This window comes from Mobula hypostoma, chromosome 3 (genome assembly GCF_963921235.1).
Source record: "Mobula hypostoma chromosome 3, sMobHyp1.1, whole genome shotgun sequence".
In the NCBI taxonomy this organism is placed as follows: domain Eukaryota; kingdom Metazoa; phylum Chordata; class Chondrichthyes; order Myliobatiformes; family Myliobatidae; genus Mobula; species Mobula hypostoma.
The window spans coordinates 114,208,500-114,235,576 of record NC_086099.1 but is presented as its reverse complement, the minus strand read 5'-3'; the positions used below and the strand labels follow the sequence as shown (position 1 = coordinate 114,235,576).

Here is a 27,077-nt window from a genome sequence, read left to right as displayed (position 1 = left end):
AAAAAGTTATAAAGTTGGCACCACTTTGTGGCTGAAGGCCCTGTTCTGTTCTGTGTTGTGTGAATATTGAACATTACAGCCGGGACAGGCCCTTGCACCATCTACTAACCTACTCCAAGATCAATCTAAACTTTCCTCCCACTTAGCCCTCCACTTTTCTTTCATCCAAGTGCCTATCTGAGCGTCTCTTAAATGTCTCTAATGTATCTGTCTCTACCAACCCCCACCCTCGGCAGCACGTTCCATGCACCCACCATTCCTCTTCCTCCGACTCTCCCCCTATACTGTCCTCCAATCACCTGCAACTCATGCCTCTTGTATTAGCTGTTGCTGCCCTGGCTCTGCACTCCATCACTGTCTCTTATCACTCTATCAGGACACCTCTCATTCTCCTTCAGCACTCAGTGAAAAGCCTTTCCTCGCAAGACATGCTCTCTAATCCTGGTGAATCTCCTCATCATCACTGAACACAATTCTCATGTAGTCTAACCAGAGTTTTGGAGAGCTACAACATTGCCTTGTGGCTCTTGAACTCGATTCCCCGACTAATGAAGGCCAACACACCATATGCTGTCTGAACCACCCTGTCAACTTGTACGGCAACTTTGAAGGGTGTATGGACATTGCTCCCAAGATTCCTCTGATCCTCTGCACTGCTACAAATCCTGCCACTATCCTTGTATTCTGCCTTCAAGATCGACCTTCCAAAGTGAACCACTTCACGCTTTTCCTGGTTGCTCTCCATCTTCATTTCTCAGACCAGATCTGCATCCCATCAACATACGGATGTAACCTACACAACCTTCGACACTATCCACAACTCCACCAACCTTCGACACTACCCACAACTCCACCAACCTTTGTGTCATCTACAGACTTACTAACCCACCTTCCGCTTTCTCATCGAAGTCATTTATAAACATCACAAAGAGCAAGCATCCCAGAACAGGCCTCTGTAGAACACACTGGTCACCTACCTACCTCCAGGCAGAATAGGTTCGACCAACAACCGCCCTCAGCCTTCAAAGTGTACTGCTAACATTTTTAACATGCACACCCTGGGCCAGTCAGTAGCTGGGGTTAATATCTCAGATGCTTAGCTGATTTAAGCTGTTGAGCCATGTTTAAAAGATTAAGGCATCAAGGCCGAGGGCAAACAATGAACCATTGTTCACTCACTGCTCTGTGAGGCTTTACTCACTTCAGAGACTCTGTGGCTCTGGTCTGCAGCATTCACGCTCCTGAACACGCCCCGTGGCTCTGGCCTGCAGATTTCGGGCTCCTGAACAGGCCCCATGGCTCTGGCCTGCAGCCTTCACGCTCCTGGACAGGCCCCATGGCTCTGGCCTGCAGGTTTCGGGCTCCTGAACAGGCCCCATGGCTCTGGCCTGCAGCCTTCACGCTCCAGAACAGGCCCCATGGCTTTGGCCTGCAGCCTTCACGCTCCAGAACAGGCCCCATGGTTCTGGTCTGCAGGCATTGTGACTCTGCCATTCATGATCTGTGTGCTATTTGTTTAATTTTGTGTGATTTGTTCTTTTCTCCTACATTGGTTGTTTGTCTGTTTTGGTTTTGCAGAGTTTCTACCTGGATTTTATTATGTTTATTTGTTTTGTGAGTGTCTGGCTGAAGAGGAGTCTGGAGGTTGTTAATGATTTATATACTTTGATTATAAATGTACCTTGAAGTTGAGGAGATGTCAGCTGGTATTGACCATTCTCTGCTCTCCCCATGAACCAATGCAGTAACCACTTCCCATGTTCCCCCACCAAGGCTGACAGAGGGAGGCAATTAAGAAATGCAGAACAGGCCATTCAGCCCATCAATGCTACTATGTGGGAACAGCAGGAAGTGACATCTCCCATTCAGAGGAGGCTGCCCAAACTGTGCATCTTCCATGGGAGCCAGACCAACAGAATTTGACTCTCAGAGATTTGGCAGTCAACAAAAAGAGTTTATTTCCATGGTGGTGGTGGTGGGGGGTGGTGGGGGGTGGTGGGGGTTCAGAAAGGAGTTTGCTGTCACCATGCAGACTTCTGGAGCTTGAGGAACTGTCTGGGGGAGCAGACGGACTGCCTTGGAGGGTCAGGAAGGAGGGAGCTCAGGAGAAGGTTCAAGAAACAGAGAGGTGATAGGGGAAAGGGGAAGGGGGAAGAGAGAAGGGAGAGGCAGCAGAGAAGGTACAGCAGGGGGGATGAGAGGAGGATGGATACCAGGCCCTGGTCATCACTTGTTTGCTGTTCTCTGACGGCAGGGGAGGACTGCCGGCAGGAGGCTCTCAGTAGTATGTCTCACGTTCCACCCAGCCTAGAAGAGAGGTTTTGGGGGAAGGGGGTGGAGAGAGAAAGAAAATCAGTCCAAAAAATTCACACCTTGGTGGCAACACCGAACACCCTACACTGAATGTGACGTGACAGTGCACGATCCCACCCTACACCGAATGCGATGTGACACAGCGCGATCCCACCCTACACTGAATGCGATGTGACACAGCGCTGTCCCATTCATAAGACAATAAGACAGAGGAGAAGAATCAGTCTTTTGGCCCATCGTGTCTGCTCTGCCATTCCATCATGACTGATTTATTATCCCTGTTAATGCCATTTTTCTGCCTTCTCCCTGTAACCTTTGACACCCAGACTAATCGAGAATCTATCAGCCTGCACTTTCATTACACCAAATGACAGTCTCCACAACCGTCTGTGGCAATAAATTCCATGGATTCACCACCTGCTGGCTAAAGCAATTCCTCCTCAACCCCTGATCCCACCCCGTTGGCCTCCAGGTCAATATTTGCCCACCCACCCCTTCCATTGGGGTGAGGGGTGCAGTTGGGAGCAGAAAATTAGGGCTATGGTAATTTCTAAAGTAAGTACGTACAGCACAGCATTGTAGGCCAAAGGGCCTGTATTGTGTTGTAGGTTTTCTATGTTCCTAAATTCCCTCACTATTGCGGACAGTTTGACATCCATAACACTGTGTCAGACACCCTCCACCAGGCCGTGCTCTCAGCACAGACTCCCGCACTCCCACCCCCACCCCCAACACTCATTCCCCTGCATCACGGGAGCAGTCGCAGATCGTTCTGGAAGGAGTGACTCACCGCCAGGGTGTCGGCGCAGAATGAACTTCCGGACCTCATCGTAGATGAAGATGAGGAGGCTGTAGGGAAAGGCACAGAACCACCAAGGCAGCCTAGTGGGAGACAGCGAGGGGGTGGGAGGGAGAGAGGTGGGGAGAGAGAGAGGGTGGGGAGAGGGGCAGGCAGCAAGGGAGAGAGAGGGTGGGGAGTGAAGATGGGGGGACAGAGGGAGGGGGGCAAGAGAGGGTGGGGGGAAGAGACAGAGTGGGGAGGAGAGGCAGAAGAGAGGGAGAGGGACAGGAAGGGGGAGAGAGATCGGGGAGGGGGACAGAGGGGTCAGACGGTGGAGAGGATGGAGAGGAGGAGGGTGAGGACAAGGGGGACAGAATCAGAAAAATAAATTTCAAGTTCCTGGACATCAACATCTCAGAGAATTTATTTTGGCCCCAACACATGCTGGTGGCTCTACTTCATTGGAAATTTGATATGTCACCAAGACTCCAGCAAACATCTCTAAACATCACCGGTGGCGTCACCATGTGATTTGGACACGATAGGAAGAAGTGTCAGAGGTTTATAGACTTAGCCAGCTCTATCATGGGTCCATCCTCTCCACCATCAAGGACATAAGAGTAGAATTAAGCCATTCGGCCCATCAAGTCTGCTCGGCCTTTCCAACATGGCTGATTTATTATCCCTCTCAACTCCATTCCCTGCCTTCCCCCCATAACCTTCAACACACTGACTAATGCCGACAACAACCTGACCCTTAACACCCAGAAGACCAAGGAGATCATTGTGGACTTCAGGCATGCTAGGAGTCACACTCATGTCCCCATCTACATCAACGGAGCTGTAGTGGAGCGTGTATCAAGCTTCAAATTCCTTGGAGTCCACATTTCTGAGGATCTCACCTGGTCCCTGAACTCCGCCATCCTGATCAGAAAGGTGCAACAGCGCCTTTATTTCCTGCGGAGCATCAGGAAAGCTCACCTCTGTCCCAGGATACTGACAGACTCTTACTGCTGTACCATTGAGAGCATACTCACCAACTGCATCTCAGTGTGGTATGGCAATTGTCCCGTATCGGACCGCAAAGCACTCCAGCGTGTGGTGAAAACTGCCCAGCGGATTATCAGCACCCAATTGCCCACCAGTGAGAACATCTACCATAAACGCAGTCTGGGCAGGGTGAAAAGCATTATCAAGGATGCATCTCACCCTAACCATGGACTTTTTACTCTCCTCCCATCCGGTAGGCACTACAGGAGCCTCCGCTCCCGCACCAGCAGGCACAGGAAGAGCTTCTTCCCTGAGGCTGTGACCCTGCTGAACCTCATATCACAGCGCTAAGCAGTATTGCATTCATATTGTACTGTCTCAGTACTTTTATATTTGTGTGCTGTAGCACTTACTTTTTATTCACAGTTATTTTGTAAATAACACTATTCTTTGCATTTCTGGTCAGATGCTAACTGCATTTCATTGGCTTTGTATCTGTACTCGGCACAATGACAATAAAGTTGAATCTAATCTAATCTAATCTAATCAAAAACCTATGAATCTCTGCTTTAAATATACCCAATGTCTCGGCGTTCACAGTCATCTGTGACAATCATTTCCACAGATTCAGCACCCTCTGACGAAAGAACTTCCTCCTCATTTCTGTTCTAAATGGGTGTCCCTTTATTCTGAGGCTGTTCTCTCCTACTATAGGAAACACCCTCTCCACATCCATTCTTTCTAGGCCTTTCAGTAGCTGGTAGGTTTCAACGAGATCCCCCCTTCATTCTTCTAAACTCCAGTGAGTACAGGCCCAGAGCCATCAAACACTCCTCAGAAAGTTAACCCTTTAATTTCCACTCCAATCACTCCCCATCTTTGTATAACCTCCCCCCACCCAGCCCCTGACACCCCTCCCGATGTCATCCTTCAGATAATCTCAGTGCCAACAAAGCCGGTCACACTTGCCCTCCAAACCTTTCCTGTCTATGTCCCCATCCCAGTGTCCTTTCAATGTTATCACTTCTATCTCTGCCAAGCCTTGTAACGCCCTGCACCGTCCTGAATCTGTCCCTCCACTCTCCCTAGCTTTGTAGAACACACAGTACTCCAGGACCCTCAGCTGACCAGTTAACCTACTCCAACATCAATTTAACCCTTCCCTACAATGAACCCTCCATTTTTCTTTCTGTCATGTGCCTATGTTAGAGTCTCTGAAATGTCCCTGCCACCACATCTACCACTATGTCAACCACCGCGCCTACCACTGCGTCAATAGTTAATAGTCCACACTATTTTCCTTTTACCAAAATGCATTATCATACGTTTCCCAGCACTGTATTCCATCTGCCACTTTTTTGTCCATTCTTCCAATTTGTCTAAGTCCTGCTGCAATCACATTGCTTCCTCAGCACTACCTACCCCTCCACTTATCTTCGTATCATCAGCAAACTTTGCCACAAAGCCATCAATTCCATTATCTAAATCATTGACAAAAAATGTGAAAAGTAGCGGTCCCAATATTGACCCTTGAGGAACACCAGCAGCCAACTGGAAAAGGCCCCTTTATTTCCCACTCACTGTCTCCTGGGTGTCAGCCATTCCTCTACCCATGCCAATATCTTTCCTGTAACGCCATAGGATTTTATCTTGTTAAGCAGCCTCATGTTGGCTCCTGCTCAAATTTCTTCTGAAAATCCAAATAAATGACATCCATTTCCTCTCCTTTGTCCACACTGCTTGTTACTTCCTTGAAGAACTCTAACAGATTTGTCAGGGAAGATTTCCCTTGACAGAAACCATGCTGACTTTGATTTATTTTATCTTTAGTCTCTAAGTAACCTGAAACCTCATCCTTAATAATAGATTCCAACACTTTCCCAACCACTGAGGTTAGACTAACTGGCCAATAATTTCCTTTCTTTTGCCTTCCTCCTTTCTTAAAGACTGCAGTGACATTTGCAATCTTCCAGTGCTCCAGGACCATGTCAGGGTCAAGTAATTCTTCAAAGATCATGACCAATGCATCTGTTATCTCAAATTCCAGCGAGTACAGACCCAGAGCCATCAAACATTCCTTGTAAGATAACCCTTTCATTCCTGGAATCATCCTAGTGAACCTCCTCTGGGCCCTCTCCAATGCCAGTACATCTTTTCTAAGATGAGGGGCCCAAAACCGTATACAATACTCAAGGTGAGGCCTCACCAGTGCCTTATAAAACCTCAGCATCACATCCTTGCTCTTGTATTCTAGACCTCTTGAAATGAATGCTAACATACCATTTGCCTTCCTTACCACTGACTCAACCAGCAAGTTAACCTTCAGGGTGTTCTGCACAAGGACTCCCAAGTCCCTCTGCACCTCAGATTCCTGGATTTTCTCCCTGTTTGGAAAATTGTCCGCACATTTATTTCTACTACCGAAGTGCATGACCAACTCTCTCCATCCCTTCCGACCCTGTGACCTCTCTCCTCCCTGCACTACCCTCCCATGTGGAGCTGGACAAGTTGCTTACTTCAGAGGGTACATGCGGAGGGCGACATCCATTCCTGGGCAGTAGGAGAGGAAAGCAGCCAGCGCGGTCTCCTCGAAGAGGCCAAAGATCAGGATCTTGTTTCTGAACAAGGGTAGGGTAGGCTGACCGTGAGACATGGAGAAAATACTTTTCCTTCCCCCAACTACTCCCTCGCCCACCTGCTCCCCTCCCTGCCTTTCTTGGATCACATCCCTCCCCTCATCTCTCTACTCCTCCTCACCTCTACTTGCCACTCCTCAGCCTCAATCCCCTCCCTCCTTCCTTCCTCTGACACAATTACTCCCTCCCCCAGCCACTCTGCTCTTTCACTCTCCTTCCCATTTATACTCTGCCCCCAACATGGTGATGTAAGGATTAGCCTAACACTGGTACAGCACCTGCGATCCCTGTTCAATTCCTGCCACTATCAGTACGTTCTCCCCGTGACCACGTGGGTTTCCTCAGGGTGCTGTGGTTCCCACCCACTGGCAGGTTAGGGTGAGTAAACTGTGGGTGCGTTATGTTGGTGCCGGAAGTGTGCTGAGAGTTGTGGGCTGCCACCAGTATTTACTTACTTGGAGAGATGCATGGAACAGCCCTTTCTGGCAAACCGAGCCTCGCTGCCCAGCAACACAGCTATTGAACCCAACTCTCAGCACAGGACAATTTACCATTAAACTACCAACCCAGAGGGGACGGAGAGACAGGAGGGGAGGGAGAGACCGGTGGGGAGGGAGACACCAGAGGGGAGGGAGAGACCGGAGGGGACGGAGAGACAGGAGAGGATGGAGAGCCAAAGGGGAGGGAGGACCTGGAGGGGATGGAGAGCCCAGAGGGGACGGAGAGACCGGAGGAGAGGGAGAGACAGGAGGGGACAGAGGGACAGGAGGGGAGGGAGAGACCGGAGGGGAGGGAGAGACAGGACAGGACGGAGAGCCGGAGGGGAGGAGAGACAGAGGGGAGGGAGAGACCGGAGTGGAGGGAGAGACTGGAGGGGAGCGAGGACCTGGAGGGGAGGGAGAGACCGGAGGGTAGGGAGAGACCAGAGGGTAGGGAGGACCTGGAGGGGAGGGAGAGACTGGAGGGGAGGGAGAAACCGGAGGGGAGGGAGGACCAGGAGGGGAGGGAGAGACCGGAGGGTAGGGAGAGACCGGAGGGGACGGAGGACCTGGAGGGAAGGGAGAGACCGGAGGGGAGGGAGGACCCAGAGGGGAGGGAGAGACCAGAGGGGAGGGAGGGACTGGAAGGCACAGAGGGACCAGAGTGGAGGGAGAACCCGGAGGGGAGGGAGAGACAGGAGGGGAGGGAGAGACCGGAGGGGAAGGAGAGATTGGAGGGAACGGAGAGAGTGGAGGGGAGGGAGAACCTGGAGGGGACAGAGAGACTGGAGGGGATGGAGGGACGGGAGGGGACAGAGGGACCAGAGTGGAGGGAGAACCCGGAGGGGAGGGAGAGACAGGAGAGGACGGAGAGACCGGAGGGGAAGGAGAGATCGGAGGGGACGGAGAGCCCGGAGGGGAAGGAGAGATCGGAGGGGACAGAGGGACCAGAGTGGAAGGAGAACTCGGAGGGGAGGGAGCGACCGGAGGGGAAGGAGAGATCGGAGGGGATGGAGAGACCGGAGGGGAGGGAGAGCCTGGAGGGGAGGGAGGACCCAGAGGGGACGGAGGGACAGGAGGGGAGGGAGAACCTGGAGGGGAGGGAGGAACTGGAGGGGACGGAGAACCCAGAGGGGACGGAGGACCTGGAGGGGAGGGAGAGACCAGAGGGTAGGGAGGGACCGGAGGGGAGGGAGGACCTGGAGGAGAGGGAGAGACAGGAGGGGACAGAGGGACAGGAGGGGAGGGAGAGACCGGAGGGGATGGAGAACCCGGAGGGGAGGGAGAGACTGGAGGGGACGGTGGGACAGGAGGGGAGGGAGAGACCAGAGAGAATGGAGAGACCGGAGGGGAGGGAGAGACCGGAGGGGACGGAGAGACCGGAGGGTCGGAGAGACCGGAGTGGAGGGAGAACCCAGAGGGGACGGAGAGACCAGAGTGGAGGGAGAACCCGGAGGGGACCGAGTTCCCGGAGGGGAGGGAAAGACCAGAGGGGACAGAGAGACCGGAGGGGATGGAGAGACTGGAGGGGAGGGAGGACCTGGAGGGGAAGGAGAGACCGGAGGGTAGGGAGGTACTGGAGGCCACAGAGGGACCAGAATGGAGGGAGAACCCGGAGGGGAGGGAGAGACAGGTGGGGAGGGAGGGACCGGAGGGGAAGGAGAGATCGGAGGGGACAGAGAGACCGGAGGGGACGGAGAGACTGGAGGGTCGGAGAGACCGGAGTGGAGGGAGAACCCAGAGGGAACGGAGAGACCAGAGGGGACGGAGAGACCAGAGTGGAGGGAGAACCCGGAGGGGACCGAGTTCCCGGAGGGGAGGGAAAGACCGGAGGGGACGGAGAGACCGGAGGGGATGGAGAGACTGGAGGGGAAGGAGAGATCGGAGGGGACAGAGAGACCGGAGGGGACGGAGAGACCGGAGTGGAGGGAGAACCCGGAGGGGAGGGAGAGACAGGAGGGGACGGAGAGACTGGAGGGGAAGGAGAGATTGGAGGGGACAGAGAGACTGGAGGGGAGAGAGAGACCAGAGGGGAGGGAGAGACTGGAAGGGACGGAGAGACCGGAGGGGACGGAGGGACAGGAGGGGAGGGAAAGACCGGAGGGGACGGAGGGACAGGAGGGGAGGGAGAATCTGGAGGAGAGGGAGAGCCTGGAGGGGATGGAGAGACCAGAGGGGAGGGAGAGACCGGAGGAGACGGAGAACCAGGAGGGGAGGGACAACCCGGAGGGGAGGGAGAGACCGGAGGAGACGGAGAACCTGGAGGGGAGGGAGAACCTGGTGGGAAGGGAGAGACCGGAGGGGAGTGAGAGACCGGAGGGGAGGAGAGACCGGAGGGGAGGGTGAGACCGGAGGGGACGGAGAGACCAGAGGGAAGAGAGAGACCGGAGGGGACAGAGAGATCAGAGTGGACAGAGAACCCGGAGGGGACGGAGAGACCGGAGGAAACCCAGATGCACATGGGAAGGAACTTACAAGCTATGTTACAGAGAATGCTGGAATTGAACTCTGAATTTTGACACTCCAAGCTGTAAGAATGTCGCACCAACCCCTACACTACCATCACATCCTGTCAATGTTTCAATAGACACAGAATAATTCAAGGAAATCATTACCCCTCATGTTACCTCTGTGTCCATTCTGGTCCCGCCACTCAGAGGCTCCCTCCCTCGTGCCCACTGCTACCCACGTTCCCACACAGAGGCACCCTCCCTCATGCCCACTGCTACCCATGTTCCCACACAGAGGCACCCTCCCTCGTGCCCACTGCTACCCACGTTCCCACTCAGAGGCACCCTCCCTCGTGCCCACTGCTACCCACGTTCCCACTCAGAGGCACCCTCCCTCGTGCCCACTGCTACCCACGTTGCCACTTGGTCTCCCTCCCTCGTGCCCACTGCTACCCACGTTCCCACTCAGAGGCACCCTCCCTCGTGCCCACTGCTACCCACGTTGTCACTCGGTCTCCCTCCCTCGTGCCCACGCTGGCACTCACTTCATGCCCTGCTGGAAGATGGAGTTCCTCCGTGTTTTGCAAATGAGCAGGTCGGCCCACTGCACAACCACGATGCTGGTAAAGAACGCCGTGTGGCAGGTGAACTCCACGATCTTGCGCTGCTCGTACGTCTGCGGAGGAAATGGGGAACAACAGTGAGGTGCGTCAACAGACAAGGGGTCCCGTGGTCCCGGCCTCGCTCCCTCCCTCCCTCCTTCCCTTGCCCCTCCACGCTGAGTGAAGCCTCACCCACTCCTGCCCATAACTATCCTCCAGGTCGTTGCGGGTCCGGTCGTCCCAGTCCAGCCGCAGATTGAGGAGGTGCGAAGGCAGGAAGCCGTTCTCAGCCAGGATCACAAAGTAGGTGAAGAAGCCGCCCAATGCCTGGATCATCCCTGTTGGTGAGGAGAGGGGGGAGAGGGAGAGGGTGAGAGGCAGGGGTGAGAGACAGAGAGTGGCAGGGGAGAGAGAGAGGCAGGGGTGAGAGAGAGAGAGAGAGACAGGGAGAGAGAGAGAGACGGGGTGTGAGAGAGAGAGACAGGGAGAGAGAGAGAGACGGGGTGAGAGAGAGGCGGGGTGAGAGAGAGAGAGGTGGGGGTGACAGAGAGAGAGGTGGGGGTGAGAGAGAGAGAGGTTGGGGTAAGAGAGAGAGAGACAGGGTGAGAGAGGCGAGGAGAGAGAGAGACAGGGGTGAGAGAGAGACGGGGTGAGTGAGAGAGAGAATGGGGGTGAGAGAGAAGTGGGGAGAGGGGCAGGGGAGAGAGATAGCAAGAGAGAAAGATGGGGGTGAGAGAGAGATGGGGTGAGAGAGAGAGGTGGGTTGAGAGAGAGAGGTGGGGGTGAGAGAGAGAGAGGGGTGGGGGTGAGAGAGAGAGGTGGGGGTGAGAGAGAGAGTGAGAGAGAGGTGGGTTGAGAGGGAGAGGTGAGGGTGAGAGAGAGAGGGGTGGGGGTGAGAGCGAGAGAGAGGTGGGGGTGAGAGAGAGAGTGAGAGAGAGGTGGGTTGAGAGGGAGAAGTGGGGGTGAGAGAGAGAGAGGTGGGGATGAGAGAGAGAGGGGTGGGGGTGAGAGAGAGAGTGAGAGAGAGGTGGGGGTGAGAGAGGCAGGGGTGAGAGAGAGACAGGGAGAAAGAGAAATGGGGGTGAGAAGCAGGGAGAAAGAGTTGGGGGAGAGAAAGATGGTGGAGAGAGATAGGGAGAGAGAGAGATGGGGAGAGAGAGAGATGGGGAGAGAGAGAGATGGGTGGAGAGAGATGGGGAGAGAGAGATGGGGAGAGAGAGAGATGGAGAGAGAGATGGTGGAGAGAGATGGTGGAGAGAGATGGTGGAGAGAGAGATGGGGAGAGAAAGATGGTGGAGAGAGATGGAGAGAGAGATGCAGAGAGAGATGGTGGAGAGAGATGGTGGAGAGAGATGGTGGAGAGAGAGATGGGGAGAGAGAGATGGTGAAGAGAGATGGAGAGAGAGATGGAGAGAGAGAGATGGTGGAGAGAGATGGAGAGAGAGAGATGGAGAGAGAGAGATGGGTGGAGAGAGATGGGGAGAGAGACGGGGGTGACTCCTAATTGTAATTTATAGTCATTTTTTTCACATATTTCACTATATTGCTCGTGATTTCATGCCAGATGACAGCGGTAATAAACCTGACTCTGATTTGATTTAGAGATACAGCCAGGAGATGGAGGGGGAGTTAAGATGGCCTTTGCTTGCATCTTCGGACACAGCTCTATTTCCATCTTTAATATCTCTATTTTTCCCTTTCAGAGTTCTTCTGACCTGGAGTTACACGCAGACTTTGGTTCTTTGCGGGAATGGGATCCATTCTCGGGGTTCCACGACTGGCTGCTATTCGACATGCCAAGGGTTTGGCCTGAGAACCTCGATCGTGTTCGGAAGCCTAAGATCTCGGGGCTCTGGAGACGGGCGGATCGAGGGTCAGAGTCATGGCAGAAGACTCGTGTGTCGTCAGAGAGGCCGGAAAATCTTTCACTCAGGGCTCGAAGACCCGAGGTCTTTGCGATCTTCAGACACAGAGCTCGGAAAAAGCGACAAACTGGACTTTTAAGATCGTAAACCAGCGGGTCATTGTTATGTCTCCCACTTGCTGTGAAAATGGAGGACACGTCCTTCTCCCTTGCCAGGGAGAGAGAGAACCTGTGAGTTGTCGAATTCAGATGAAACGCGTAGCTTTTGGGGTAACTTTGGTCTATTGCTTAGCACATGGTTGGGCTTGGTGACTGTGTCGATGCGTGTTTATCTTTGCTGGTGGGGACTTTGGGGTTCTCATGTTTAACTGTCATTCATTCTTTGGGGCACTTCTCTGTTTTTGTGGATGTTTTGCGAAGGAAAAGCATTTCAGGATGAATATTGTATACATTTCTCTAATATTAAACTTGGCCTTTGGACATTTGAACCTTTGGAACGGCTCTTCTGGCCCAACAACCTCACAACCTACCGACCAGCCACAGGGCAACTTACAATGAGCAATTAACCAAGCAGCTGGTACATCTTTGAGTTGTGGGAGCAGACCGGAACTCCCAGAGGAAGCCTATCTGCACAATGGGAGAAGGTACAAACTTTCCGAGGAAGCCGGAATTTAAATCCGAACTCCGATGCCATGAGCTCTAATGGAGCTGTGTTAATCACATTGCTACTGTGGTGTCCTAACCAAGAGTAAATTTTAACCGAGGGTAAATTTTATGTACAGCTGCTGGAAAACAACAAACCACGCCATATGTCAGTGATATTAACTCTGAATCTGATTCTGCATCCCTTTACGCTGAGCACCCCGTCCCTCAGGTTCTCCAACACACTCACCGATCTGTCCGTACACCATGTCAACACCTGTCCCTCGGGATCTCCAACACACTCACCGATCTGTCCATACACCGTGTCAACACCCGTCCCTCGGGATCTCCAACGCACTCACCGATCTGTCCGTACGCCGTGTCAACACCCGTCCCTCGGGTTCTCCAACACACTCACTGATCTGTCCATACACCATGTCAACACCCGTCCCTCAGGTTCTCCAACACACTCACCCATCTGTCCGTACACCATGTCAACACCTGTCCCTCAGGATCTCCAACACACTCACCGATCTGTCCGTACACCATGTCAACACCTGTCCCTCAGGATCTCCAACACACTCACCGATCTGTCCATACACCATGTCAACACCCCATCCCTCGGGATCTCCAACACACTCACCGATCTGTCCATACACCATGTCAACACCCCGTCTCTCGGGTTCTCCAACACACTCACCGATCTGTCCGTACACCATGTCAACACCTGTCCCTCAGGATCTCCAACACTCTCACTGATCTGTCCATACACCATGTCAACACCCGTCCCTCGGGATCTCCAACACACTCACCGATCTGTCCATACACCATGTCAACACCCCGTCTCTCGGGTTCTCCAACACACTCACCGATCTGTCCGTACACCATGTCAACACCCCGCCTCTCGGGATCTCCAACACACTCACCGATCTGTCCAAACACCATGTCAACACCCGTCCCTCGGGATCTCCAACACACTCACCGATCTGTCCATACACCATGTCAACACCCGTCCCTCGGGATCTCCAACACTCTCACCGATCTGTCCATACACCATGTCAACACCCGGTCTCTCGGGATCTCCAACACACCCACCGATCTGTCCATACACCATGTCAATACCCGTCCCTCGGGATCTCCAACACACTCACCGATCTGTCCATACACCATGTCAACACCCGTCCCTCAGGTTCCCCAACACACTCACCGATCTGACCGTACACCATGTCAACACCCCATCTCTCGGGTTCTCCAACACACTCACTGATCTGTCAGAACACCATGTCAACACCCCGTCTCTCGGGATCTCCAACAGACTCACCGACCTGTCCGTACACCATGTCAACACCCGTCCCTCGGGTTCTCCAACACACTCACCAATCTGTCCGTACACCATGTCAACACCCCGTTCCTCGGGATCTCCAACACACTCACCAATCTGTCCATACACCATGTCAACACCCGTCCCTTGGGTTCTCCAACACTCTCACCGATCTGTCCATACACCATGTCAAAACCCGTCCCTCGGGATCTCCAACACACTCACTGATCTGTCCATACACCATGTCAACACCCGTCCCTCGGGTTCTCCAACACTCTCACCGATCTGTCCATACACAATGTCAACACCTGTCCCTCGGGATCTCCAACACACTCACCAATCTGTCCATACGCCATGTCAACACCTGTCCCTCAGGATCTCCAACACTCTCACCGATCTGTCCATACACCATGTCAACACCCGTCCCTCGGGATCTCCAACACACTCACCGATCTGTCCATACACCATGTCAACACCCCGTCTTTCGGGTTCTCCAACACACTCACTGATCTGTCCATACAACATATCAACACCCGTCCCTCGGGATCTGCAACACTCTCACCGATCTGTCCGTACACCATGTCGACACCCGTCCCTCGGGATCTCCAACACACTCACTGATCTGTCCATACACCATGTCAACACCTGTCCCTCGGGATCTCCAACACACTCACTGATCTGTCCGTACGCCGTGTCAACACCTGTCCCTCAGGATCTCCAACACACTCACTGATCTGTCCATACAACATGTCAACACCCATCCCTCGGGTTCTCCAACACTCTCACCAATCTGTCCGTACATCATGTCAACGCCCGTCCCTTGGGATCTCCGACACACTCACTGATCTGTCCGTACACCATGTCAACACCCCGTCCCTCGGGATCTCCAACACTCTCACCGATCTGTCCATACACCATGTCAACACCCCGTCTCTCGGGTTCTCCAACACTTTCACCGATCTGTCCATACACCATGTCAACACCCGTCCCTCGGGATCTCCAACACACTCACCGATCTGTCCATACACCATGTCAACACCCCTTCTCTCAGGTTCTCCAACACACTCACCAATCTGTCCGTACACCATGTCAACACCCCGTTCCTCGGGATCTCCAACACACTCACCAATCTGTCCATACACATAGTCAACACCCCGTCTCTCGGGTTCTCCAACACACTCACCGATCTGTCCATACACCATGTCAACACCCGTCCCTCGGGTTCTCCAACACTCTCACCGATCTGTCCATACACCATGTCAAAACCCGTCCCTCGGGATCTCCAACACACTCACTGATCTGTCCATACACCATGTCAACACCCGTCCCTCGGGATCTCCAACACTCTCACTGATCTGTCAGTACACAATGTCAACACCTGTCCCTCGGGATCTCCAACACACTCACCAATCTGTCCATACGCCATGTCAACACCTGTCCCTCAGGATCTCCAACACTCTCACCGATCTGTCCATACACCATGTCAACACCCGTCCCTCGGGATCTCCAACACACTCACCGATCTGTCCATACACCATGTCAACACCCCGTCTTTCGGGTTCTCCAACACACTCACTGATCTGTCCATACAACATATCAACACCCGTCCCTCGGGATCTGCAACACTCTCACCGATCTGTCCGTACACCATGTCGACACCCGTCCCTCGGGATCTCCAACACACTCACTGATCTGTCCATACACCATGTCAACACCTGTCCCTCGGGATCTCCAACACACTCACTGATCTGTCCGTACGCCGTGTCAACACCTGTCCCTCAGGATCTCCAACACACTCACTGATCTGTCCATACAACATGTCAACACCCGTCCCTCGGGTTCTCCAACACTCTCACCAATCTGTCCGTACACCATGTCAACGCCCGTCCCTTGGGATCTCCGACACACTCACTGATCTGTCCGTACACCATGTCAACTCCCCGTCCCTCAGGATCTCCAATACTCTCACCGATCTGTCCATACACCATGTCAACACCCGTCCCTCGGGATCTCCAACACTCTCACCGATCTGTCCGTACACCATGTCAACACACCGTCTCTCGGGTTCTCCAACACTCTCACCGATCTGTCCATACACCATGTCAACACCCGTCCCTCGGGTTCTCCAACACACTCACCGATCTGTCCATACACCATGTCAACACCTGTCCCTCGGGATCTCCAACACTCTCACCGATATGTCCATACACCATGTCAACACCTGTCCCTCAGGTTCTCCAACACACTCACCGATCTGTCCATACACCATGTCAACACCCCGTCTCTCGGGATCTCCAACACACTCACCGATCTGTCCATACACCATGTCAACACCCTGTCTCTCGGGATCTCCAACACATTAACCGATCTGTCCATACACCATGTCAACACCCGTCCCTCGGGATCTCCAACACACTCACCGATCTGTCCATACACCATGTCAACACCCCGTCCCTCGGGATCTCCAACACACTCACCAATCTGTCCATACACCATGTCAACACCCCGTCTCTCGGGTTCTCCAACACACTCACTGATCTGTCCGTACACCATGTCAACACCCCGTCTCTCGGGATCTCCAACACACTCACCGATCTGTCCATACACCATGTCAACACCCCGTCTCTCGGGTTCTCCAACACACTCACTGATCTGTCCGTACACCATGTCAACACCCCGTCCCTCGGGATCTCCAACACACTCACCAATCTGTCCATACACCATGTCAACACCCCGTCTCTCGGGTTCTCCAACACACTCACTGATCTGTCCATACACCATGTCAACACCCCGTCCCTCAGGATCTCCAACACACTCACCGACCTGTCCATACGCCGTATCAACACCTGCCCCTCGGGATCTCCAACACACTCACCGATCTGTCGGTACGCCGTGTCAACACCCCGTCTCTCGGGTTCTCCAACACACTCACCAATCTGTCTATACACCATGTCAACACCCCGTCTCTCGGGATCTCCAACACTCTCACCAATCTGTCTATACACCATGTCAACACCCCGTCTCTCGGGATCTCCAACACACTCACTGATCTGTCCATACACCATGTCAACACCTGTCCCTCGGGATCTCCGACACACTCACTGATCTGTCCGTACACCATGTCAACACCCCGTCCCTTGGGATCTCCAACACTCTCACCGATCTGTCCATACACCATGTCAACACCCGTCCCTCGGGATCTCCAACACACTTACTGATCTGTCCATACACCATGTCAACACCCCGTCCCTCGGGATCTCCAACACACTCACTGATCTGTCCGTACACCATGTCAACACCCCGTCCCTTGGGATCTCCAACACTCTCACCGATCTGTCCATACACCATGTCAACACCCCGTCTCTCGGGTTCTCCAACACTCTCACCGATCTGTCCATACACCATGTCAACACCCGTCCCTCGGGATCTCCAACACACTCACCGATCTGTCCATACACCATGTCAACACCCCGTCTCTCGGGTTCTCCAACACACTCACCGATCTGTCCATACACCGTGTCAACACCCCGTCTCTCGGGTTCTCCAACACACTCACCAATCTGTCCATACGCCATGTCAACACCCCATCTCTCGGGATCTCCAACACACTCACCAATCTGTCCATACACCATGTCAACACCCCGTTTCTCGGGTTCTATAACACACTCACCGATCTGTCCATACACCATGTCAACACCCCGTCCCTCGGGATCTCCAACACACTCACCGATCTGTCCATACACCATGTCAACACCTGTCCCTCGGGATCTCCAACACTCTCACCGATATGTCCATACACCATGTCAACACCTGTCCCTCAGGTTCTCCAACACACTCACCGATCTGTCCATACACCATGTCAACACCCCGTCTCTCGGGATCTCCAACACACTCACCGATCTGTCCATACACCATGTCAACACCCTGTCTCTCGGGATCTCCAACACATTAACCGATCTGTCCATACACCATGTCAACACCCGTCCCTCGGGATCTCCAACACACTCACCGATCTGTCCATACACCATGTCAACACCCCGTCCCTCGGGATCTCCAACACACTCACCAATCTGTCCATACACCATGTCAACACCCCGTCTCTCGGGTTCTCCAACACACTCACTGATCTGTCCGTACACCATGTCAACACCCCGTCTCTCGGGATCTCCAACACACTCACCAATCTGTCTATACACCATGTCAACACCCCGTCTCTCGGGATCTCCAACACTCTCACCAATCTGTCTATACACCATGTCAACACCCCGTCTCTCGGGATCTCCAACACACTCACCGATCTGTCTATACACCATGTCAACACCTGTCCCTCAGGATCTCCGACACACTCACTGATCTGTCCGTACACCATGTCAACACCCCGTCCCTTGGGATCTCCAACACTCTCACCGATCTGTCCATACACCATGTCAACACCCGTCCCTCGGGATCTCCAACACACTCACTGAGCTGTCCATACACCATGTCAACACCCCGTCCCTCGGGATCTCCAACACACTCACTGATCTGTCCGTACACCATGTCAACACCCCGTCCCTTGGGATCTCCAACACTCTCACCGATCTGTCCATACACCATGTCAACACCCCGTCTCTCGGGTTCTCCAACACTCTCACCGATCTGTCCATACACCATGTCAACACCCGTCCCTCGGGATCTCCAACACACTCACCGATCTGTCCATACACCATGTCAACACCCCGTCTCTCGGGTTCTCCAACACACTCACCGATCTGTCCATACACCGTGTCAACACCCCGTCTCTTGGGTTCTCCAACACACTCACCAATCTGTCCATACGCCATGTCAACACCCCATCTCTCGGGATCTCCAACACACTCACCAATCTGTCCATACACCATGTCAACACCCCATTTCTCGGGTTCTATAACACACTCACCGATCTGTCCATACACCATGTCAACACCCCGTCCCTCGGGATCTCCAACACACTCACCGATCTGTCCATACACCATGTCAACACCTGTCCCTCAGGATCTCCAACACTCTCACCGATCTGTCCAAACACCATGTCAACACCCCGTCTCTCGGGATCTCCAACACACTCACCAATCTGTCCGTACACCATGTCAACACCCGTCCCTCGGGATCTCCAACACACTCACCGATCTGTCCATACACCATGTCAACACCCCGTCTCTCGGGTTCTCCAACACACTCACCGATCTGTCCATACACCGTGTCAACACCCCGTCTCTCAGGTTCTCCAACACACTCACCAATCTGTTTGTAAACCATGTCAACACCCCGTCCCTCGGGTTCTCCAACACACTCACCGATCTGTCCATACACCATGTCAACACCCCGTCTCTCGGGTTCTCCAACACACTCACCGATCTGTCTATACACCATGTCAACACCCCGTCCCTCAGGATCTCCAACACACTCACCGATCTGTCCATACACCATGTCAACACCCCGTCTCTCGGGTTCTCCAACACACTCACCGATCTGTCCATACACCGTGTCAACACCCCGTCTCTCAGGTTCTCCAACACACTCACCAATCTGTTTGTAAACCATGTCAACACCCCGTCCCTCGGGATCTCCAACACACTCACCGATCTGTCCATACACCATGTCAACACCCCGTCTCTCGGGTTCTCCAACACACTCACCGATCTGTCCATACACCGTGTCAACACCCCGTCTCTCGGGTTCTCCAACACACTCACCAATCTGTCCATACGCCATGTCAACACCCCATCTCTCGGGATCTCCAACACACTCACCAATCTGTCCATACACCATGTCAACACCCCATTTCTCGGGTTCTATAACACACTCACCGATCTGTCCATACACCATGTCAACACCCCGTCCCTCGGGATCTCCAACACACTCACCGATCTGTCCATACACCATGTCAACACCTGTCCCTCAGGATCTCCAACACTCTCACCGATCTGTCCAAACACCATGTCAACACCCCGTCTCTCGGGATCTCCAACACACTCACCAATCTGTCCGTACACCATGTCAACACCCGTCCCTCAGGATCTCCAACACACTCACCGATCTGTCCATACACCATGTCAACACCCCGTCTCTCGGGTTCTCCAACACACTCACCGATCTGTCCATACACCGTGTCAACACCCCGTCTCTCAGGTTCTCCAACACACTCACCAATCTGTTTGTAAACCATGTCAACACCCCGTCCCTCGGGTTCTCCAACACACTCACCGATCTGTCCATACACCATGTCAACACCCCGTCTCTCGGGTTCTCCAACACACTCACCGATCTGTCCATACACCATGTCAACACCCCGTCCCTCGGGATCTCCAACACTCTCACCGATCTGTCCATACACCATGTCAACACCCGTCCCTCGGGATCTCCAACACACTCACCGATCTGTCCATACACCGTGTCAACACCCCGTCCCTCGGGATCTCCAACACACTGACTGATCTGTCCGTATACCATGTCAACATCCCGTCTCTCGGGATCTCCAACACACTCACCGATCTGTCCATACACCATGTCAACACCCCGTCCCTCGGGATCTCCAACACACTCACCGACCTGTCCATACGCCGTGTCAACACCTGCCCCTCGGGATCTCCAACACACTCACCGATCTGTCCGTACGCCATGCTGATCAGTTTTTCGTTGACCAACTTGTCGGTTTTTGGGTTTCGGGGTTGCCTCTTCATGATATCGCTCTCTGCTGCCTCATAAGCCAAGGAGATTGCAGGGACCTTCAGAAGGGATAATGGTTTTCAGTGACGCTCCAATTCACAGTCAACGACTTGGTGATCCTGAAAACCAGCCCTCTAATCCCAGCGTGTTCCTCTGGCCAGATGCATTTATCTCACCACCCTCCATCTGATTGTCCAGTCTTGTCACATTCTCCTCTTTCCCACCAACCACAAGAGACATCATGGAAGGAAAATTAGGCTATTCGGAATCCAGTCTGCTCTGCCATTCCATCATGGCTGTTTTTTTATGCCCCTCAACTCCATTCTCCTGCCTTCTCTCTATAAACTCTGGCGCGTTGACTAATCAAGAAGCTATCAACCTCTGCTTCAAATAAACTCAATGTCCAACAGCTGCCTGTGGCAATGAATTCCACAGATTCACCACCCTCTGGCAAATGAAATTCCTCCTCATCTCTTCCAATTGTATGTCTCTCTATTCTGAGGCTGTGTCCTCTGGTCCTAGACTCCCCACTATAGGAAACATCCTCTGCACATCCACTCTATGTGTCCCTCTGGTCCTAGACTCCCCCACTATAGGAAACATCCTCTCCACATCCACTCTATCTGTGTCCTCTGGTCCTAGACTCCCCACTATAGGAAACATCCTCTCCACATCCACTCTATCTGTGTCCTCTGGTCCTAGACTCCGCACTATAGGAAACATCCTCTCCACATCCACTCTATCTTGTGTCCTCTGGTCCTAGACTCCCCACTATAGGAAACATCCTCTCCACATCCACTCTATCTGTGTCCTCTGGTCCTAGACTCCCCGCTATAGGAAACATCCTCTCCACATCCACTCTGTCTTGGAGCAGATCACACCTCCACCTTTCCCCTCCCTTCAACCCCCATTTAACAGTTCTCTTTCATCGCACTGTCCCTTGCCATCTCTCTTCATAGTCTCTGTGCCCTGACAGCCCATGGCCTCCAGGCTCAGCCCTCACCATGTCAGTCCCCAGGTCGATGCAGAGGATGGTTACGGTGCCGAGGGGTAGGGGAATGTTGGCCACGATGAACAGCAGGAAGGGAGTGATCTCAGGGATGTTGCTGGTCAGAGTGTATGCAATAGACTTCTTCAGGTTGTCAAAGATGAGTCGGCCTGCGGGGCGGGAATGAGAGGGTGATGGTCCTGTCCCTGAACTCTCTCTCACACACACACCACTCTAGTCCCTCCTCTACTCGCCTAACCACCAAGTACCCATTCCTCACCCACCTCCCACCTTCTTCCACTTCCTCACTCACCACACACCCTCTTCCCCCTTCCTCCCAACTCCCACACTCTTTCCCCTTCCTCCTACCTCCCACCCTCTTCCCCTTCCTCTCAACTCCCACCCTCTTCCCTTTCTCCCACCTCACACCCTCTTCCCCTTCCTCACCCACATCACACCCTCTTCCATTTCCTCACTCAACTCCCACCCTCTACCCCTTCATCCCACCTCACACCCTCTTCCCCTTCCTCACCCTCCTCCCACCCTCTACCCCTTCCTCCCACCTCCCACCCTCTTCCCCTTCCTCACTCACATCCCATCCTCTTCCCATTCCTCCCTCCTCACACTCTCTTCCCCTTCCTCCCTCACCTCCCACCTTCCAACCTCTCCCCTTCCTCGCACCTCCCACCCTGTCCCCTTCCTCACTCCCTCACACCCTCTTCCCCTTCCTCACCCAGCTCCCACCCTCTTCCACTTCCTCCCACCCTCTTCCCCTTCCTCCCAACCTCTCCCCTTCCTCCCAACCTCTCCCCTTCCTTGCACCTCGCACCCTCTTCCCATTCCTCACTCACCTCCCACCCTCTTCCCCTTCCTCCCACCAACCACCCACCTTCCCTTCCTGCCACCTCCCACTCTCTTCCCCTTCCTCACTCACCTCCACCCTCTTCCCCTTCCTCCTACCTCACACCCTCTTCCCCTTCCTCACACACCTTCCACCCTCTTCCCCTTCCTCACTCACCACCCACCGTCTTCCCCCTTCCTCACCCACCTCTGATGCTCTTCCCCTTCCTCCTACCCTCTTCCCCTTCCTCACCCACCTGCTACCTTCTTCCCCTTCCTCGCCCACCTCCCACCCTCTTCCCCTTCCTCACACCTCCTACCCTCTTCCCCTTCCTCACTCATCTCCCACCCTCTTCCTCTTCCTCACACCTCACACCCTCTTCCCCTTCCTCATTCACCTCCCACCGTCTTCCCCTTCCCCCTCACCTGCCACCCTCTTCCCCTTCCTCACCCACCTCCCACCCTCTTCCCCTTCCTGACACCTCCCACCCTCTTCCCCTTCCTCACACCTCCTACCCTCTTCCCCTTCCTCACTCATCTCCCACCCTCTTCCTCTTCCTCACACTTCACACCCTCTTCCCCTTCCTCACCCACCGCCCACCCTCTTCCCCTTCCTGACACCTCCCACCCTCTTCCCTTCCTCCCACCTCCCACCCTCTTCCACTTCATCACCCACCTCCCACCCTCTTCCCCTTCTTCCCACCACACACCCTTTTACCCTTCCTCACCCACCTCCCACCCTCTTCCCCTTCCTCACCCACCGCCCACCCTCTTCCCCTTCCTGACACCTCCCACCCTCTTCCCTTCCTCCCACCTCCCACCCTCTTCCACTTCAGCACCCACCTCCCACCCTCTTCCCCTTCTTCCCACCACACACCCTTTTACCCTTCCTCACCCACCTCCCACCCTCTTCCCCTTCCTCACCCACCTCCCACCCTCTTCCCCTTCCTCACTCACCACCCACCATCTTCCCCCTTCCTCACCCACCTCCCACCCTCTTCCCATTACTCACCCACCTCCCACCCTCTTCCCCTTCCTCACCCACCTCCCACCCTCTTCCCCTTCCTCACTCACCACCCACCGTCTTCCCCCTTCCTCACCCACTTGCTACCTTCTTCCCCTTCCTCACTCACCTCCCACCCTCTTCCCCTTCCTCACACCTCCCACCCTCTTCCCCTTCCTGACCCACCTCCCACCCTCTTCCCCTTCCTCACTCATCTCCCACCCTCTTCCTCTACCTCACACCCTCTTCCCCTTCCTCACACCTCACACCCTCTTCCCCTTCCTCACTCACCTCCCACCCTCTTCCCCTTCCCCCTCACCTGCCACCCTCTTCCTCTTCCTCACCCACTGCCCACTCTCTTCCCCTTCCTCACCCACCTCCTACCCTCTTCCCCTTCCTGACACCTCCCACCCTCTTCCCCTTCCTGACACCTCCCACCCTCTTCCCTTCCTCCCACCTCCCACCCTCTTCCCCTTCATCACCCATCTCCCACCCTCTTCCTCTACCTCACACCCTCTTCCCCTTCCTCACTCACCTCCCACCCTCTTCCACTTCCTCCCAGCTCCCATCCTCTTCCCCTTTCTCCCACCTCACACCCTCTTCCCCTCCTCACTCACATCCCATCCTCTTCCCCTTCCTCCCTCCTCACACCCTCTTCCCCTTCCTCCCTCACCTCCCACCCTCTTCCCCTTCCTCACTCACCTCCCACCCTCTTCCCCTTCCTCCCACTTCACACCCTCTTCCCCTTCCTTACTCACCTCACACCCTCTTCCCCTTCCTTACTCACCTCCCACCCCCTTCCCCTTCCTTACTCACCTCCCACCTTCTTTCCCTTCTTCACCCACCTCCCACCCTATTCCTCTTCCTCACCCACCTACCACCCTCTTCCCCTTCTCCCTCCTCCCACCCTCCTCTCTCCATCTCCCCTTCCTCTCCCTCAGATTACACTCGGATCCTCTACCATTCCTTCTGCACTTCCCCTTGTTCCCTTCCCTCCACAACCTTCTCCCTTCCTCTCTTCCCCTCCCACTCCTCGTCTATGCACCTGCTCCTCATCTCCTCTCCTCCCCTACTCTCCTACAGCTCACCTCTCCTTCCCCCTCTCCTCGGTCCTACTCACACAGCCCTCCCTCCTCACCCCTTACTCTCACACCTCCTCCTCTTCTACCGCATCCCTTCACAACCCTTTCTCTCCCCTCTCCTTCCCCCACAGGGCCCCCCACCCACCTCTCATGTGCCCCCTCCCCACCTCCGTCCCTCCCTCACCCTCTTCCACGCCTGTGACAATGGAAGCGAAGTTGTCGTCCAACAGGATCATGTCGGCCGCCTGCTTGGAGACATCTGAGCCCGAGATCCCCATAGCAACACCGATGTCGGCCTTCTTCAGTGCAGGTGAGTCATTGACACCGTCGCCCGTCACCGCCACAATGGCTCCCTGTAGGTGGATGGGTGGGATGTAACTAGCATCCGCAGAGAAAGCACCCCTCCCGTCATGGAGCTGGGGGACTTAATTCTTAGATTAGACTGATTAATTGATATTTTCTTCACAGTTTAACAATTCAGTTAACGGCTTATATTTTATTTAATTACTCTACACAAGTAACTACCAAGTGTTTTGTAGTGGTCACAGTGTTCAATGCAGCCCCATGTGGTTATGTTGGTATAACTCTGGAAAGTTCCAGAAGCTTCTCAGTACTGCATTAATTGAATCAGGGCTTTCTCATTACTTAACTCTTTCCTACAAATGTAAATTTAATTTTCCGTATCTATGGATATAAGAATAGCTGACAAGGCAGCACCGTCTTAATCTTAGTCTTCTAGCATCTCAGTCTCTTTGTCTTTAAGCCTTCTGCTATGAGCCTCTGTTCCTGTTCAACACACACAAAATGTTGGAGGAACTCAGCAGGCCAGGCAGCATCTATGGGAAAAAGTACAGTCGATGTTTCGGGCCAAAACCCATCGGCAGGACCGGAGTTAAAAAAGCTGGGGAGTAGATTTAAAAGGTTGAGGGAGTGTAGAGAGAAGCAGCAGGTGATAGGTGAAAACTGGAGCGGGTGGGATGAAGTAAAGATTGGGAAGTTGATTGATGGAAGAGACAGAAGACCATGGAAGAAAGAAAAAGGGGGAGGAGCACCAGAGGGAGGCGATGGAGATGGACAGGCAAGGGGATCAGTTGAGAGAGGAAAAAGGGGATGGGAAATGGTGAACTTTGGGGGGCGGCATTACAGGGAGTTTGAGGAATCGATGTTCATGTATTGAGGAATTGAGAGATGGGGACAGTGTTTTTACAAGTTATTAGGGAGGGAATCTTTTCCTCGATGCTGTCAGACCTGCTGAGTTCCACCAGCATATTGCTCATGATTTCCAGCTTCAGCAGAATCGATCGTTTGTAATAATCCTAATATCTCAACGCATTTTCATCAGTCCACACAGCCACCCCACTGCTGAGCCAGAGAACCGGGTTCAAACACAGCCTCTGCTCCTGCCTGTGTGGAGGTTGTACATTTGCCCTGTGACAGTGTGCGTCTCGACACACAGATCACAGAATTGTACATTGTGGCTGTATTGCCTGGTGTAATTCACACGATTGTACATGGTGCTCCTGGTGTGCTCTGACCCAGGGATTTGGAGATAGGAACTGCACACGATGCTCCCGGTGTGGGTCTGACCCAGGGATATGGCGATGGGAACTGTACACGGTGCTCCTGCTGTGATCTGACCAGGGATATGACGATGGGAACTGCACACGGTGCTCCTGGTGTGATCTGACCCAGGGATACGGAGACGGAACTGTACACGGTGCTCCCGGTGTGGTCTGACCCAGGGATACAGAGACAGAACTGTACACAGTGTTCCTGGTGTGGTCTGACCCAGGGATTTGGAGATGGGAACTGTACACGGTGCTCCTGGTGTGGTCTGACCCAGGGATTTGGAGATGGGAACTGTACACGGTGCTCCTGGTGTGGGTCTGACCCAGGGATATGGCGATGGGAACTGTACACGGTGCTCCTGGTATGGTCTGACCCAGGGATTTGGAGATGGGAACTGTACACGGTGCTCCTAGTGTGATCTGACCCAGGGACTAGGAGATGGGAACTGTACACGGTGCTCCTGGTGTGGTCTGACCCAGGGACTTGGAGATGGGAACTGTACACGGTGCTCCTGGTGTGGTCTGACCGAGGGACTTGGAGATGGGAACTGTACACGGTGCTCCTGGTGTGGTCTGACCCAGGGATATGGAGATGGGAACTGTACACGGTGCTCCTGGTGTGGTCTGACACAGGGATATGGAGACTGGAACTGTACACGGGCTCCTGGTGTGGTCTGACCCAGGGATACGGAGACTGGAACTGTACAGAGTGCTCCTGGTGTGGTCTGACCCAGGGTTTTGGAATGGGAACTGCACACGGTGCTCCTGGTGTGGTCTGACCCAGGGATATGGAGACTGGAACTGTACACGGTGCTCCCGGTGTGGTCTGAC

General features: G+C 53.9%; 1 protein-coding gene across 1 annotated transcript in view; it reads right to left on the bottom strand.

The window, feature by feature from the left end:
• Window positions 1–1,939: 1,939 nt before the first annotated feature.
• Window positions 1,940–27,077, bottom strand: part of LOC134344203 (sodium/potassium-transporting ATPase subunit alpha-2) — a 227,687-nt gene continuing 202,549 nt past the window's right edge. The window contains exons 16-23 of the mRNA XM_063043611.1: window positions 24,863–25,031; window positions 21,769–21,923; window positions 20,701–20,824; window positions 10,444–10,589; window positions 10,195–10,325; window positions 6,601–6,702; window positions 3,104–3,195; window positions 1,940–2,307 (exon numbers count right to left, since the gene is read on the bottom strand). Of these exons, the coding sequence (XP_062899681.1) occupies window positions 2,279–2,307; window positions 3,104–3,195; window positions 6,601–6,702; window positions 10,195–10,325; window positions 10,444–10,589; window positions 20,701–20,824; window positions 21,769–21,923; window positions 24,863–25,031 (948 nt within the window). The 3' untranslated portion in view covers window positions 1,940–2,278. The remainder of the gene's footprint in view (window positions 2,308–3,103; window positions 3,196–6,600; window positions 6,703–10,194; window positions 10,326–10,443; window positions 10,590–20,700; window positions 20,825–21,768; window positions 21,924–24,862; window positions 25,032–27,077) is intronic.